The sequence below is a fragment of the Cydia fagiglandana genome, chromosome 24, assembly GCF_963556715.1.
Source record: "Cydia fagiglandana chromosome 24, ilCydFagi1.1, whole genome shotgun sequence".
Taxonomy (NCBI): Eukaryota; Metazoa; Arthropoda; class Insecta; order Lepidoptera; family Tortricidae; genus Cydia; species Cydia fagiglandana.
The window spans coordinates 1,462,102-1,479,267 of NC_085955.1; the positions used below are offsets into that span (position 1 = coordinate 1,462,102).

At 35.6% G+C, this 17,166-nt stretch overlaps 1 protein-coding gene across 1 annotated transcript in view; it reads left to right on the forward strand.

The window, feature by feature from the left end:
* The window catches only part of LOC134676316 (single-stranded DNA-binding protein 3), a 28,747-nt gene extending 12,924 nt beyond the window's left edge, over positions 1-15,823 (forward strand). The window contains exons 6-7 of the mRNA XM_063534692.1: positions 6,339-6,443; positions 9,059-15,823. Coding sequence (XP_063390762.1) covers positions 6,339-6,443; positions 9,059-9,192 — 239 coding nt within the window. The 3' untranslated portion in view covers positions 9,193-15,823. The remainder of the gene's footprint in view (positions 1-6,338; positions 6,444-9,058) is intronic.
* The last annotated feature ends 1,343 nt before the right edge of the window (positions 15,824-17,166 follow it).

The following is a 17,166-nucleotide window of genomic DNA, read 5'->3' on the forward strand; positions in this document are numbered from 1 at the left end:
AGAAGATAAGCGCAATAAAATGTCATAGGTTTTGACTTTTAATTACATTTCATTGACTTAGCTCTATGCAATAGCGAGCTAAAACATGAATAGTACTAGTATCTGATTCAGTAGTCACTGAATGATTAGCGATTATAAGGTAGAACTGATCAAAGCAGGTCTACTCTTAATAATCATAAAGTTGAAGGTATATTTTGCAATAATTTTAGTTTAAAAACTTAAACTTATGAATGACTATACAATGGCCTGCTTTACTCAGTGTAAATTAAATTTAAGCCCGTCTGTTATAACCATAAGCGCCGTAGAATATACAGGGTGCTTCCTGTAACAGGAGCAATAAATTAAACTAAAGGCTGTACTCCTCAAACTGACCAACATTTGTTCAGCAACTTTTAAAAATTATGAATTCTTTAGACTTCCTCTTTTTCATACAAAATAATTATTGCCTTCAATGTACGCTGACATCAGTGTGTTTGGCGTTACTTGTCACGCTTTCAACATAACAAAATTTGCAATACATTGCGTCTTAGAATAAACTTTAAAGTGTAATAAAAATCAAACCATGAGTTATTTTCATAAGTTGCTGATCAAATGTTGGTCAGTTTGAGGAGTTTAATTTATTGCCTACAGTTTAATTTATTGCTCCTGTTACAGAAAACACACTGTATTACAAAAACTGCGTTTGTTTGATCACTTATTTACCCATCCATCCATCTCAGCCATAAGACGTCCACTGCTGAACATAGGCCTCCCCCTTAGACCTGCATGATGGGGGGTGAATGCCATAATCGCCACGCTTGGCAGGCGGGTTGGCGATCGCAGTCGAGTACACCGAGTTTGAGGGACGCTGCTGCCCGTCCACCGGTGGTCTTGGACGTAGTTTAAGGACATACCCGGGTCCACTTATTTACTATCGTTATTTAACTAATTCAGACAAACGTCGTTTTTGTAATCTGCCAATACCGTCATTTTTTTTTAACAAGACTACACAATATTACAAACAGAGACTGATTAAAGTTATAGCCAATTCTGATTTCCTCTATAAAAACTAATCAATTCACGCCTACTATAAATTTTTCAATTGATTTAAGGGTCAATCAACTATTTCTTGTTGTTATTCTGTGTCATCAGCCAGGAGACAATAGTAGCATAGGTTGTTTTTTTTTATTTTTTTTATTTAAGGTTCACCAACGGATAATACATCTACACAATTACATAGGAACAAGGACATTTAACATTAACAGATGCTTAGCCACTTATAGGTGACCACAGCTCACGCATGTACTATATCAAAGAGAGTATACATATAAACAACTAAAATTAACTTAAATTTACATAAAGTAGAGAAATATAAACAAGAGAACATGTAAGCATGCAGACATAGAATTAAAATACTTAGTAATAAAGTACCATGGGATGAAGAGCAGAGGCCATTCCTCTAATGTGACTTATTTAGATGCAAGACATTTGAGTTTGTTAGAAGAACTGCCGTACCATGTTCTACAAACATGCTTAGTAGGTGCCCCATTATGGAAAGGCCTACCAAAAAAATCAAGTTTGGTTCATTAAAATACAAAATAACTAGTATTTTAAAAGTGACCCAGGAGACCGTAATCATGGCAACTAGTGACAAGAAAAAGTTGATTCACCTTTAAATATAGCGCTTATTTCAACCCTTTTTCAAGTCACTTTCGAAAGGGGGCCGAAATTCGTTTTTTTTTTTCAGTATTATCGTATAGATTTTATTTGCTGTTATTAAACCAGTTAAAATAGCAAAGTACTGATAGATTTATTATTTCTATTCTATTTTACCCAAGCTCTTCTGCCTTCTACCGCTCTTCTGCTTTTTAAAAATATGTATTTTTATAGCTAGCATATATATACTAGAAATATCAAAATACAAGTAGTACAGAATGTAATACTATTTTTTGTTTTTGATCTGAATTTTGTGCTGAATTTTTTGCAGTATTTCTCAGTGAATGCTATAAGCTTATGGTAGATTTTTTCATAGAAATGAACAGAATTGCCAAATTTAATCAAATTCTGTTAAAACTCATTGAAATAAAGTCAATGAGTGACATTTTGGCTTGGATTTTTTAGAAATTCGGCACTTCTGAGTAAATTTAGTAGGAAAGGATTTTCTAACGTCACAGGCTATAAGTATTTTAATTTCATTTATTTATAGATTGAAAAAATATTTCTTATTCTTCGCTTTCGAGGTCTTGATAGGTACATATATATTATTGGAATACTTTTTCTGTCATTAGTTTTTCTATTATGTACTTATTGCGTTGAGTAGATATAATCTTAAGTCATTTAGTACCATTGGTAAAACTATTCCGATTATTATAACCTCAATCTTAAACTAACGTTAAAGCTATATTGCGATATGATTTGCATATGTGGAAGAAATCGTTATACCCATGGTTATACAGTAGAAAGCTATAAAAAATATATATATTTTGAATAACCTTTAGCGTCCCACGGTCCAAATACTAGTACAAGTTACCTGCAATCAAATTTAAATCATGATTAAAATGCAACAGAGTTGCATTTGTTTGTTCATTAAAGCAAAACAAATTCCTTTTCTATTTCTAATACCATTGATTCAGATTGGACTGCCGAATTTCCTTGTATGGTGGGCCGCTAGAGTTCAATACGTATAGTCTGTATTGTATCTTTAGGTATTTAAAAAAGAGTAAACAAAATCTACCCTCAAACGGCTTCTTAAGCCAGTTGAGGGTAGATAAAAACATTACATGATCAAAATTAAATAATGTATAGTTCGTTTTTTTTAGCATTAGAAATAAGGTAAACAATCTAGATGTGTCTTTTAATTGAAAAACATATTTTAAAAATAAGTTACGGTAAATATGTAACAATTATGAATACGTATTTTTATATTCTCCTTTTTTATTTTTAAAAAGCGTTTTTCGATTAAAAGACATGTCAAGATCGCTTACCTTCTTGCAAGTTCTTTCTAATGCTAAAAAAACGAACTTTAGGTTAAAGTCAGGTCGTTCAGTGACAGATCCAGGTGGTTTTATACTTGGCTGGTTAATCAATAAATGTTATAACTACTTGAAAATTTACAAATTATTTGTTTACTTTTATTTTAAGTACCTAAAGATACATAGGTTAGGAATATGATCAAATCTTTGTCATCACTTTCATTTTATTTGCTTCCAAAATTAATTTTTGTTTTGATCATATTTCTTTTTTAGAATTATATTTAAGTAGCATAAGAATGAAGCAAACTGAACACTTAGCCCTAGTGCCCAAAATATGCTGGCCTGAAATAAGTTACATTTTTATTTTTTCAGGTCATTGTTAATATCTGGTATAAATTAGTGTTTAGGGCAGTGTCCGACCGAAACTAGGTTTTTTGCCGAAACCGGAGGTTGAGTTTTAGCCGAAACCGAACCTTCGCCAAACTATTTTTATGCCGAAACTAAAACTTCGATCGAAAATTACCGAGAGTACATTTTTGGCCGAAAAGTTCGGCAGTCTTTTGGCCGAAACTGAACCTTTGGCTGAAACCGAAAACTTCGGTCTGACACTAGTTAGTGTTAGAAACTAATAATACCAGAATTATTAATATTACCCTCGCTATCTGCTCGCGGTGCGAATAGGTACATGGGTGGATCAACTCTTTTGAGTTTTTTTGTTGTTGTTTTGTCCCGCCAGCCAGTCGAGAATAGTAGCATAGTTTGTTAGAAGAAATGTTGTACTACGTTCTACTAATATGCTAAGTAGATCGCCCATTATGGAAAGGGCTTATAACTGCCATAAAAATCAAGGGTCTAAAAGTCACCCAAGAGACCGTAACCATGGCAACGAGTGATAAGAAAAAGTTGGTTCACCCACATACAATAACGGTGACATTGTGATTTTTTTATATACCTAATGTAACCGGTTCTTATTGCTCCAATACACTGGCAATAATTAAAAGCGGTCGGTGGACATACAAAACATCAACGTCTTAGATTTTTACTTACAGCTTTTAAATTGACCAATGTTTAAAACGAATATCATCCAAATTGTCTTCGTCTGCGTGAATTATGATAACGCTGGTTGATATCTCTATATTCTGGCTAGATAATCTGTCCTAAATCCTTCCCCAGGTCTCAAATTATCTCCATACCAAATTTCAACTAAATCGGTTCACACAATTGGTTGCTATTGGAGGAACCCAATGGGTTTTACAATGTATTAATGAGGCTAAGAATTGCACACGTACATTTCTCGCCAGCGGTGACATTTTTGCGCGGAACTCACAAGTTCAAAAAGTCCCAGTGTTATATGTTACTGTTACCACAGGGTGGGCAAATAACAGGTGTACATATAGATACTTTATTTTTTACTAGCGACCCGCCCCGGCTTCGCACGGGTTAGCAAATTATACACCTAAACCTTCCTCAAGAATCTTTCTATTGATAGTTAAAAACCGCATGAAAATCCGAACAATAGTTTTTGAGTTTATCGCTAATATACAAACAAACAGACAGATGCGGCAGGGGACTTTGTTTTATAAGGTGTAGTGATATTTTACTCAATGACTGCAAAATTAGAAAATAATAACAGTTTCCCACTCTGTTGTAACCGGCTAGTTAGTGCGGTAAAAGAAAACCAGGTTCTTTACAGTAAACAATATAATATGAAAATATGTACAATAAAATAAACTAATTTCTGTCAGTACTTGAACCTAAACCAAATAAATATCGTCACTGGCCTTAACGTTGTTGAATCCCATGCATTCTTAGTCGAACCGTACGATCAACTGTGGCTGCGGTTGCAGGAATCAGCTTTAGCAATGTAGGCTCCACGCAGCAAGGTCCACAGAGAGGAAAGCTTCAGCAGCAATTATTCAAATAATAAGCAGCAACAGTAGTAGCTCTTCAATTTAAAAGTAGAAGAAAGGGCTGGAACAATCGTACGTTCTTAGACTTGTAGTCGAAACCTAACCCAAGCCTTATTCCGTTACAAGAACCAGTGACGTGCATTACGTACAAATAAGACTTGGATTAGGTTTAATTTCAACATAAACCTAAACTTAATGCTATATATACAATTATACAAACTTTACCTGCATTAGTGGCAGCCCTAGTATTAAACTTTATCACTAATTATAATCATACAGTCGCATTAAAATAATAATTACAGAATTGTGCCATATCAGACAACATTTCCAAAGGAAAATTTTACGAAGAAAAACAAAAGACGGCGATACCCTTAGTTTTTTTATTTACAACCGGCCATTGTGCGCGGTGACTGTACATGCAGGTTTGCCATGTTACACTGTACATACGGCCAAATTCAGAAGCGGTGTCACAGTGTGCATCTACCGTTATTGTTTTGACGCCCGTGTCACGGTATCTTCACCGACCGCTTGATCTGGAAAGTTCACTGACCGTTTACCTATCTCGAGTCTGGCCAAGATGAAAATCGTTGTTAAAAAACGCCAATAGGGGATATTACTGCAATGTTCTGCCGCCAGAGTGCAGCACTAAGCTAGCTAGTAAACCATAGAGTAACTTATACATATTGTGCCTTAAACTGTTTTTTGTCAAGTTTTCACAGACAATAAAATATGACATTGATGCATCAAGGCGGTTTGTTAACAAGGGCCTACCGGGAAACGCGAAAATCCTCTCATTATCGCTCGAATATGCAGTGATAGAGAGGTTAGATAACGAAATTTCGATTTTCTTGTTTCGCGGTAGACCCCCAGATTGTGATGGATTGTGGTAGTAGCGCCCCCTACGCAGTTTCGCGTAATATTTCCTATTGAAGCTTAAATAATGTTTAAAAACAGTCACGTGACTCACCCAAGACAGTAATTTTTTCACTTTTAAATTTATTCTAAGCTTAATAGCATCGCTCACAGACGTTTCTGCTTGTTAAAAATTAAAATTAGTATGGGTCGCACATCGTACCTGGTGAATTTCCAATATGACTTGGAACTCCGGTAGCCGTTTAAGAAGTGTAACACTCTTACGATAGATGTCACTAAGGGTCCCCTTGACCTATAATATGGTGGAAAGATTTGCTGGCTGGGGATGAGGTCTTGGTGGCTCAGATGGCAGAGCGCTGGAGTATCGATCCAGAGGCCGTGAGTGCAAGTCTCACCCAAGACAGTAATTTTTCCACTTTTAAATTTATTCTAAGCTTAATAGCATCTTTCGCAGACGTTTCTGCTTGTTAAAAATTAAAATTAGTCACGTGACTGTCATCCAGATGCATTGTCCTTTACGTTTTGCGTTTGACGATTTTCATGTTGGCGGCCCCCTTGTCTTGTCATAATGTTGTGTGTCGGTGTGACGGTATGCTTGCCGCAGGCCTCGGCGGCGTGGACGGCATGAAATCGTCCCCGGGCGGCGTGGGCGGCGGCCCCGGGACCCCGCGCGAGGACTCCGGCTCCGGGATGGGGGACTACAACTTAAGTGAGTCCTAATATTACGAGTGATGAGTTCAGATGGAAACTAATGACGGTCCGTGTTCTGACCAAAATTGCAATACAGTAGAATCCGTTTATTATGACTCCGCTTATACTGACCAACCGCTTACTATGACGTAATTATTGTGCGTAGTTTGGTTTTCATATAAAATTCTTTGTGATAAATTCGGATAAGATGACTTCGCTTATAGTGACAAACCGCTTACTATGACCTAAAAATCCTATTTCCATGAAATTATGTCTGGTTACACTGACACATTCGCTGGTTTTCGTGGCCGTCACCACATCTTTCCCTGCGAGGACGTTTGGTGCGTTCGTGGCGTGTAAGATATTTTAGTTATAACACGTTGATATTTGTTGCAAGTTTAATAAAACTCATTTCTCACAAAGGAATTTGAGATTTGAAAACATAACAAAAATAAGAAGTTGTATAAGTATGTTTTATATGACATCCGCTTAATATGACGTGTTTGTCACTTCCCTTCGATGTCATTATAAGCGGATTCTACTGTATTTCACTTGGTGAATGGAAAACTTCTAACATGTCACGTTCTAACAAGTATGTAAGTGCGACAGTTACAGGCATAGTGACAGGCGATAAAAATGCAATCATGCTGTAGTAAGATTTTTTTTTTCTTGTGAACTTTAAAGAATTATGAAATTTAAAAACCGGGCAAGTGCGAGTCGGACTCGCGCACGAAGGGTTCCGTACCATAATGCAAAAAAAAAAACGGAAAAAAATGCAAAAAGAAAACGGTCACCCATCCAAGTACTGACCACGCCCGACGTTGCTTAACTTTGGTCAAAAATCACGTTTGGGAGCCCCACTTAAATCTTTATTTTATTCTGTTTTTAGTATTTGTTGTTATAGCGGCAACAGAAATACATCATCTGTGAAAATTTCAACTGTCTAGCTATCACGGTTCGTGACATACAGCCTGGTGACAGACAGACGGACGGACGGACGGACGGACGAACGGACGGACAGCGAAGTCTTAGTAATAGGGTCCCGTTTTACCCTGTGGGTACGGAACCCTAAAAAGGACCATCATTGTTTTCTCTCTAAACTCTCTTAAACCCTTTCAACGCCATGAACTGAAGCATCATGTTGGATTGTACCTATCTGTAGCTCCAAATACGTTTGTTGCATTGGGACGACTAGTGGCGATGAAAGGGTTAACACTGTTCATTGTATCGTATTTCTTGGTTTTATCAGGCATCTTGGTTTCCTAACAAGTTGTAATTGTACAACAATTATTAAAATAAAATATATTTGACTAATTTGTCCATATTTATTTTCCAAATACTTTATATAACTTATGAGCAGCAATTATTTAATATGTCTAAAGTAAACTAACGAAAAGTCTTTTATGCGTTATTTGTTAAGTTTTTTTTGTTGTTCTGCTAAATCCAACAAAATATACTTAAAATAATGTTATTATTGTGTTGTATATAAATATATCTTTTATAATATTGTTTTACAAAGGGGCAAAGTTGTTGTTTAACATCTCGTGCTAATATTAATACCCGAGCAAGCGAAAGATTCCAAAATTTAACATTTCGAAAAAAGATTCCACATCTTGAGCGTTGCGACGGTTTCAAGGCACGATGGTTAAACAAATTTTGCCACCGACATAAACACAAACCTTTTCACCACACCAACACAAACCTTTTCACCACACCAACACAAGGAAAATACTGTAATATGTCAAACAAAATCAAAGCAAATACTTTCATACTATTCAAATCATTTAAAAGTAAATTCTACCAGGAAACAACTCATAATTTGCATTTGATTACTTTGCCTCACATGTGGATAAAATGCAACATTCTCATCAGTTTTTGAACAATCAAGAGAGCCTTTACCAGCTGGTGTGGTGAAAAGTAATATTTATATAGCCCATGATTGTCGGAAGGGGTGCCATTTGGACAGGTCTGATATTCAATAACGACACAACATTAATAAAAAAAATACGCTTTTATGGAGTACTAGATGTCGGGACAACCCGAGGAAGATGATGATGATGATGATGGAGTACTAGATGGGAGGCCATATTATTATATGTTAACTTGCATATCTGACATCAATCCCTTAAACCTCTCCAAGTGGCGCCATCTATACATTCTATGAGGCACACGATATGTTTATTCTAGGGGTCGGAAACCGGTATTTGCACCACACAAAAGTACCTTTTTTTTAGTTCTTTGGTTTATTATTTAATTTTTAATGGTACAACGTAGTAATACAAAGTTGTGGGTTGTGGTTTTAAAAAAAAATACAGGTTCCGAGACCTGGGGACCGATTTTTGAATTTCGATCGCTCGATTTCGTCGAAATTTGGAATCTACTGGTATTGACCACTCGATTTCAATTCAATTAGTTGAATTTAAACGCCTTGTAGTGGAGATATTATTTAACGAAATACACGAAATCGAGTGATGGAATTTCAAAAATCGGCCCCCTGGTTTATTCATCCACCCTTCTCTAAATTAAGCCATCTGTATTCAATCAAAATTCACGTGACATCACAAATTCCAGCATCAAACCCAAACAAGCCGACCTTAGATATAAAATATGAATGTTAAAGGGTACTTTTCATAGGTTTCGGAGGGCCCGGCGGTGACCAGAACGACCAGACAGAGTCCGCGGCCATCTTGAAAATCAAAGAGAGCATGCAGGAGGAGGCGAAGCGGTTCGAGAAGGATCCAGACCACCCGGACTATTTCATGCAGTGAATTTGTTAACGGGCCGCCAACTTGCCAAGATTCGGTATCAATTTCGGTTTCGGCTAAAGAGGTGTGGGACAGCACTATTCAAAGTCATTTTTTCGGTATCAGTTTCGGCTAAAGCAGTGTTGGACTAGACTATTCTAGGTCATACATAGCTTCGCTAAAAATTTTGCTCCTAATAGTAATAGAGAACAGAGATAAATTTGATTTCCTCGTTAAAGCAAATAAAAAAAAAACATTTCTAAGGCAAGAGGTTTATTAAACACAAGATTTATTAAACAAAATTTTTATCAATCAGATATGTCTGCAAATTTATGCAATAAAAAGAAAAAACCTGACAAGTGCGAGTCGGACTCGCCCACTTTTTAGTATTTGTTGTTATAGCGGCAACAGAAATACATCATCTGTGAAAATTTCAACTGTCTAGCTATCACGGTTCGTGAGATACAGCCTGGTGACAGACAGACGGACAGACGGAAGCGAAGTCTTAGTAATAGGGTCCCGTTTTACCCAAAGGTACGGAAACTTAAAAAAACAAAGGAAAATCTCAACGCTTGCTTGGGAGTCTTATTTCAATTTCGAGTTTATTTCAATAAATGAAAAGTAATCTTTTAATTGTTTAAATAATTAAAAGATAAAAGTTTCGTCAGACATATTTGCAAAAATGTAAAAAAAGTCCCACAACTTCCTGGCCCCTGTTTCACCAACGTGACAGGTGCGACAATTGTAAAACATGACTGTTGCTGACGTCACGGGCATCCATGGGCTACGGTTACCGCTTACCATCGGGCGGGCCGTATTCCTGTTTGCCACCATCATTGTATTATTAAAAAAAACTTTATGATATCGGAAAAAAACAGATATTTCTCTTGCTAAGTTTATGACAATTGTCACAAGAAACACTACAATTGTCACGAAATTCCGACATATAAACTCATTACCTGTCAAGAATTACCTACAATTCTTCTAAATCTTTGACAATTGTCAGAAACTTCGCAGGAGAAATATCTGTTTTTTTCCGATGTAATAAAGTTTTTTTAAATAATACAATGATGGTGGCAAACAGGAATACGGCCCACCCGATGTTAAGTGGTAATCGTAGCCCATGGATGCCTGTGACGTCAGCAACAGTGATTTTACAATTCGTCGCACCTGTCACCGATGTGAAATTGGGGCCTGACCCCATTTTGACAAAAAAATATTTGTATGATCTCACATTTATCCCAAATGGTGGGTTGGCGCGATATCGTTAAACTCGGATCTGATAATTACGATATTGTGTAATAGCTTCGTCAAGTTACTTTGCTGGTTTATTTATTTTAACCCTTCACTGTTCTCGGGTCTTGGTCGGGTAACCGCAGTATTTTCGATGCGATTAATTTATTTTGAATCACAGTTTTTAAATATTAGTGAAATTGTACATTGCCTTACGCGTCAGGTGCCCGATAAAGTAATCCTTTTTTTGAATGCGCCAATAGAGGTCATCCATTAATTACATCACACGTTTAGAGGGGGGAGGGGGTCATGTCAAATGTGACAGCTCCCCCCCCCCCCCTGTCTTCTTTCCACAAACTTTGTGACGTCACTTTGACTTATTTAAATTATTTAATTCGCTGTACAGTTAAATAACAAGTGTTTGGAACGATAATCATTTTCATTCGTTTAATTTTCTCTCCTAATAGGTTTTGGGTTATAAAATTACAAATATTACTTTTTTCAGAAATGTTTTGATAAAATATTAATAACATGTAGCAACCTACTTAATTCGGTTTGCCGATTTCGTTGAAAAAATGTGACGTCACACCAGGGGGGGAGGAGTTTGCCAAATGTGATCAAGTATGGCAATGATGAGGGGTAAAAAAACCTACAAATTCGTGTGACGTAACTAATGGATGACTTTTTATGTTTAAAAACTGGTATTTATATTAACTTTGGTTTCGGCTAAACCTCTATCTTATCAGTTATCAGATTTTTAACCATGCAAGTACATGAGGATCGTTTAATAAACTTACTGTGGAAATAGTTTACCCGAAATTCGTTAGAAAGGGATCTATATCTGAATCCCTAAAGTATTTTCTCCTATTTGCATTCCCTAATATGGTTTATATAATCAGTTGTCCTAACACTAAAAACACTAATTTTGGTTTCCCTAATTATTGATTACTTATCCTAATGTTATTAAGCATATTTTCTTTTTTACGAGGGTCGCAGTTCTAACCCTAACCTACTTTTGTGGCATCAAGTTCTAAAACCTAACCATTTTTCAGAACCTTACATTATGGAAAATAATCCTTATGACAATTGATCGTTAGGGCATGTGCCCATTAGGACAAACCAGTTAGGGCAAGTGACTTTAGGACAAACGTTGTTAGGGATTCAGAATGACACCCGTTAGAAAATTGTTCGTGTATTAACACCATTTAGTTTATTTTTATTTCGAATAACATATTATGTAATTTATGTATGTATTGATTTTACATAGGTATTTTTTATCTGTGACGTGATTTCAAGTATTCTCATATTTGAAGTTGATTTTTATAATGTACTCTTCAGTTGTAGCAGGATTGTGATGTGTTAAAACGATTTAGTCAATGCAGCTAAGTTGTACCATTCACTATACAGGGTGGAAAGATAAGTCGGGCCCTGGAGGGAAACTACCTTAAATCCTTAAGCTGGCTCATTTTACTTAAAGGAGACATTCCTTTATTTTTAAAAAGAAACAAAAGTGCATTCAAAGATTTTCTAAAACTCGCTTGCCTCGCCCGGGACTCGAACCGACTAAAAATTCCAAAAAATAAAAACTCGCAATTTTATTCTACTAGTCATACAGTTAATGTTAATGATAACATTTCTCCAAGAAACATTAGGTCTTACACTCGTCTGTCGTACAAAATATCCATAAAATCTAATATTCAGTACTTAAGATTTTTTTAGACAGTCCAAAATGAAGAAAAAAGAAAAAACTTTGAATGCAGTTTTGTTTCTTTTTAAAAATAAAGGAATGTCTCCTTTAAGTAAAATGAGCCAGCTTAAGGATTTAAGGTAGTTTCCCTCCAGGGCCCGACTTATCTTTCCACCCTGTATAGTAATATAAGTAAAGAAAGAATAGTAACTCCATGCATCAGTTTTTTTACCAAAACTAGTGTTATTTCGTAGTCGACATCTAGCGTCATACACGGTGTAACATGAGGAAACCGAATAATTTTAACCACGCATTTCTGAGGTCAAAAGAAGTAAAAAATGTAATATGAGTTTAGGTTAATTTCGCCAAAAAAAAAATTATTTATTGTGTTGTGTTTTTCAATTTTTTGAATGTATTTTTTGAAATAAATAATATATGTTATTGGTAAACTTGTCACTTAAAATTGATTTTTACATTTTTTTTTCGTAAAACCTACTTTTTAAAAGTGTTACTTGTCACTTTTTGACATCTATCAATAAGGACATTTAGACTACGTCCCATAGCAGCAACATCACCATCAAAAATGCCTTTTACACTATGTAACAATAAAAACTTGTTTTATTTTTAATTAATAATATCTCTGAAACTAGGCGAATTTCAAAAAAGTTTATAGGACATTTTTGGCTCTAAACATGGTCAGGAATACGCTGTTAAAATTATTCGGTTTACTCATGTTACACCGTGTATATATACCTGAATTTATCAGTACTGTTAGTTGACAATAGATGTCTCGGCGAACGAAAACTCTAATGCTCAACAATTTTCAGCTAATATTATAACTGGATTAATTGGAAGTCTATTTTCAACCCCTTCTGCTTATAATATTAGTTGTAAATTGTTTTAGTAGTACATTTTTCGTCAGTAGCTACACTTGTGACATCTGGTGTCAAGAAGAGATACTGATAGTTCCACTACTTGACGTTAGATGTCGACTATGAAATAACGCGCGTTTTGGCAAGAAAACTGATGTATGGAGTTACCACTCTATCTTTACTTATATTACTTTATGGTTATACGGAAACCAGTTATAGAAAAAAAAAATGAAATGCCCTTCGCCTATGTATTGATGTACATAACTGAAAATTAACATTAAAACGGATTGTTTTGAAGTAAATTTTTATACATACATGCGACTTATAAATAGTCCAACGCCACTTATAAAGTATTTGGGCTATTGCTATCGTGTTAAATTATACCGGGTGTGGCCTGTAATATGAGCAAAAAATTAAACTGGAGGCTGTACTCCTCATACTGACCAACATTTGTTCAGCGACTTTTAAAAATAACTTGTGGTTTGATTTTTAATACACTTTAAAGTTTATTCTAAGAGGCAATGTATTACGAATTTTGTCGTTTGAGGCGTGACAAGCAACGTCAATCACAATGATATGGCGTGGCGATGGCGTCCATTGACGATAATATTTATTTTGTATGAAAAATAGGGAGTCTAAATACTTCATAATTTTTAAAAGTTGTTGAACAAAAGTGTCATCGTTTGAGGAGTACAATGTTTTAATTATTTGCTCGTGTTACAGGCCACACCCGGTAGATGCAGCTTATTTGTATCCCACATAACAAATATGTTCCTATATTATCTATCGATGTACCATAATCTGTAAAGATCTCAAAATTTGCGTTAAAAATATTTTTGACGTGATTTTTGTTGGTTTTTAGTCGCCCACTACTGGGTGAAAGGTTTATAAATATGTGTTTTTCACTATTTAACCTCTAGCCGCCCAGAGACCTATAAAAAGGTCTCCTGTTTCATTCTAATTTGAACTTTGTGTTGAAGAAATAAAATTTCATTTTGCTTGGCAAGATTTGACGTATGGGCGGCTAGAGGTTAAGCCTGCTACAATGGAAGTATCCTTTAAAGCGCACCGACGTTAGATTTGTGTGTACCGATAATATTTTTTAACTAAACATCTTCCACGTTTTAAATAAATTATTTAGAGTATTTCGTTTTAAGCTCTTAATGTTCCTAGATTTGTATTTTTTATTTTTTAAGTTCACCAAGCGGTTTTAGCCGCGAGTTATGAATTAGGAAAAATGCGCAAATATCCATCATAATATCAAATCAACGCTGAAAAATTATCGTTATTTTATTTTAAACGTATTGCGTCGATATTAAATATCTTTAAGTTTTATAAAGTGCACTTTTTTAACGTTGTTCTTATTCTAATTTAGAATATTCAAAGTAATGTAAATACAATGTTTTTATAACATCATTGTCATAATATGTAGAATGCGCATTTTTTCTCATTCCTTATATCATCTGTTTGAATTTCCGGAATACGGTTTCCGAAAAAAAAAACGGTTTCGGCGAAATAATTTTCGGCTAAAATTCAGCGTCAACGAGAGCTTACGAAAGGTTTTATTTAAGACGCGTATTTGCCGAAAATTGTTTTCGTATTTCGGATCTGCATTTATTCATGTTTATATGAAAATATGGATTGTGGAAGCTATTCTCACGGCTTATTATTTAGGTGTTGTCGAAAAATATACAACTGGCGTTGTCGAAACATATTCATAACACTTAGCAAACCTTTTTCCTTGTCTAACAAAGGCGAAAGTGAAAATGACGGATAAGGACAGCCGATTATCAAGGGTTTATGATAACGTCGCTAGAATTCATTATTCATATAAGGGTTTTGAAATTTATACATCGGCAGAAAATTATTTTCGCCTTACGCACTGTTGAGTTGACATCAGATTTACGATTGCTACGCGCTACGAGCTTAGCCGATAACATGTGTAAACCCGTATGTAGCGAAAAGCGACTACGGATTGAGGGCCCGTCTAGCGGGTTGCTGGCAGTGAATGCATTATGCCTCGCGCATCGCTTGCTGTTCAAATCTCTTATACTCTTTCCGATTTAATAGAAATTAAATTATTAGAAAACATCGAGACAATGAGATTTTCGGCGATTTGAATTCGGCCATAGCATTCAAATTATAAGTAGACGTTGTATGTTTTTCGACAATGCCTTCATCGTGGAGATTTTTATACGAGATAGCGCGGCGGATTTTTTCTGGTATCATGTGTAGAATAGGGTTCTTTTTTTCTCGGGGTGTATGGAAATCTGTATAAATTAGATTATTTCTTAGAGATTCGGCGACGTAGGCGTTAAGTTAGGAGCGTCGGCTCTGTCCATAGTTTGAGCAAGTTTGGGGTCCTTTAGTGAAACCAAAAAATTATAATCCTAAAACCGGTATCGGTTTTGAATCTCGACTGAATGCGGACATCACTATTTTTTATTTTTTTTAATAAATGTAAATAAAATCAATTTGAATATGGCGTAAGTATATTGAGTTTTTTTTTATAAAATTTTACGCGCCAAGAGAAAGTAATATATCAAGTTTTTAGCAAAATTTACACTAAACGGACCCAAAAATTGTAAAATAAATGCAGCGTTAAAAAAAAGAATAGTTTGTAAGAAATTAGATGTTAACTTAAAAAAAAAAGATTTCGACAATGCAATTGAATAATCTGCAAGTTTTTAAAAATAATTTAATTGGATTTTTTTAATTTAATCTTTTTAAAATACGTGTAGTGTGAGGTTGTATGTTGTTTTAAGGTATATTATTTCCTTCATTTTTGTGTTAGGCAAATGAATTATTTTTTTTCTAATCGATGTAATGTTTATATACTTAAATAAATAGTTATTATATATTAGATTAGTGGTTTTATTTTTGACATAAGAGACCATCCGATCCTATATCCCATGGGTCTCCAAACCCCGGCCCGCGGGCCAAATCGGGCCTGCGACGCGTTCCAATCCGGCCCGCGAACCTCCAAAGCGAGTGCCCACTGTCCGGCCCGCGGGAGCAAGGCTCCAGGGGTTCAGCATTCATTGAGAGTGGAAGAGTTCCTAACAGCAGCAACCAGACACCCTCCCCCGGCGTAAAAACCGATGGGTTATTCCCACTAGTTACCACCAAGTTCTTACCAGTGGTAACTACTGGGAATTTTTTTCCCACCTTTTACCACTGGTAAAAGGTGGGATTGTTTTTCCCAGTAGTTACCACCAAAATATTGTTAGAATTCAATACTAATAAAAACAGTATAAATAGTATAGTGTAAATGTAGCGTGCTGTAATACATAATTATGTGTCAGTTAGTGATTCAGTAAACTGCTTTAAAAGTGATCAAAAATATTAAGTTTTACCGGTATAAGTATAAAAACTAAAATAGACGAGTCTTATTCTAGTTAAGTAGAAATTAACTAAAAAAAATTGGAGACCCCTGCTATATCTGATAACACGCATTCTATTATGTCGGTCCGACATGGCTAAAACTATCGGAAGTGCCTTTCCGATCCCAGATGTCGGATGGTGCCTTTGAGAAAAACAGCTGCTAGAGAGTACTCTATGGCGTCGAATCCGCCTTTATTTATTGCATAAAGGTTTTTTATCTATAAAGATTTTTTATTTAATTAATAAAAACAGAAAAACACTAGGTGTTTTATACATTTTATCCGATATTCAATATCGGATCGGACAATATGAAAACACTCTGATACTTACCGCTATGCCGATTGATCTCTCCTCCTTCCTCGTGTTATCCCGGCATTTTGCCACGGCTCACATAGGAGCCTGGGTTCCGCTTGACAACTAATCCCATGATTTGACGTAGGCACTAGTTTTTACGAAAGTGACTCCCATCTGACCTTCCAACCCAGAGGGGAAACTAGGCCGGTTAGTCCGGTTTCCTCACGATGTTTTCCTTCACCGAAAAGCGACTAGTAAATATCAAATGATATTTCGTACATAAGTTCCTAGAAACTACGTTACGAGCCGGGGTTTGAACCCGCGACCTCCGGATTGCAAGTCGCACGCTCTTACCGCTATGCCGACTGATATACAATAAAAAAACTTTGAAACTGACCGACCGAGCTATTTCTGATTATTGGAGCGCGCTCCGTGTAATTCGCTGTTAAATACAAAATAAAACGAAACTGAATGTTTAAAGCATTATTTATTTTAAAATATGATTCTAATAGTGGTAGGCATTGGTAT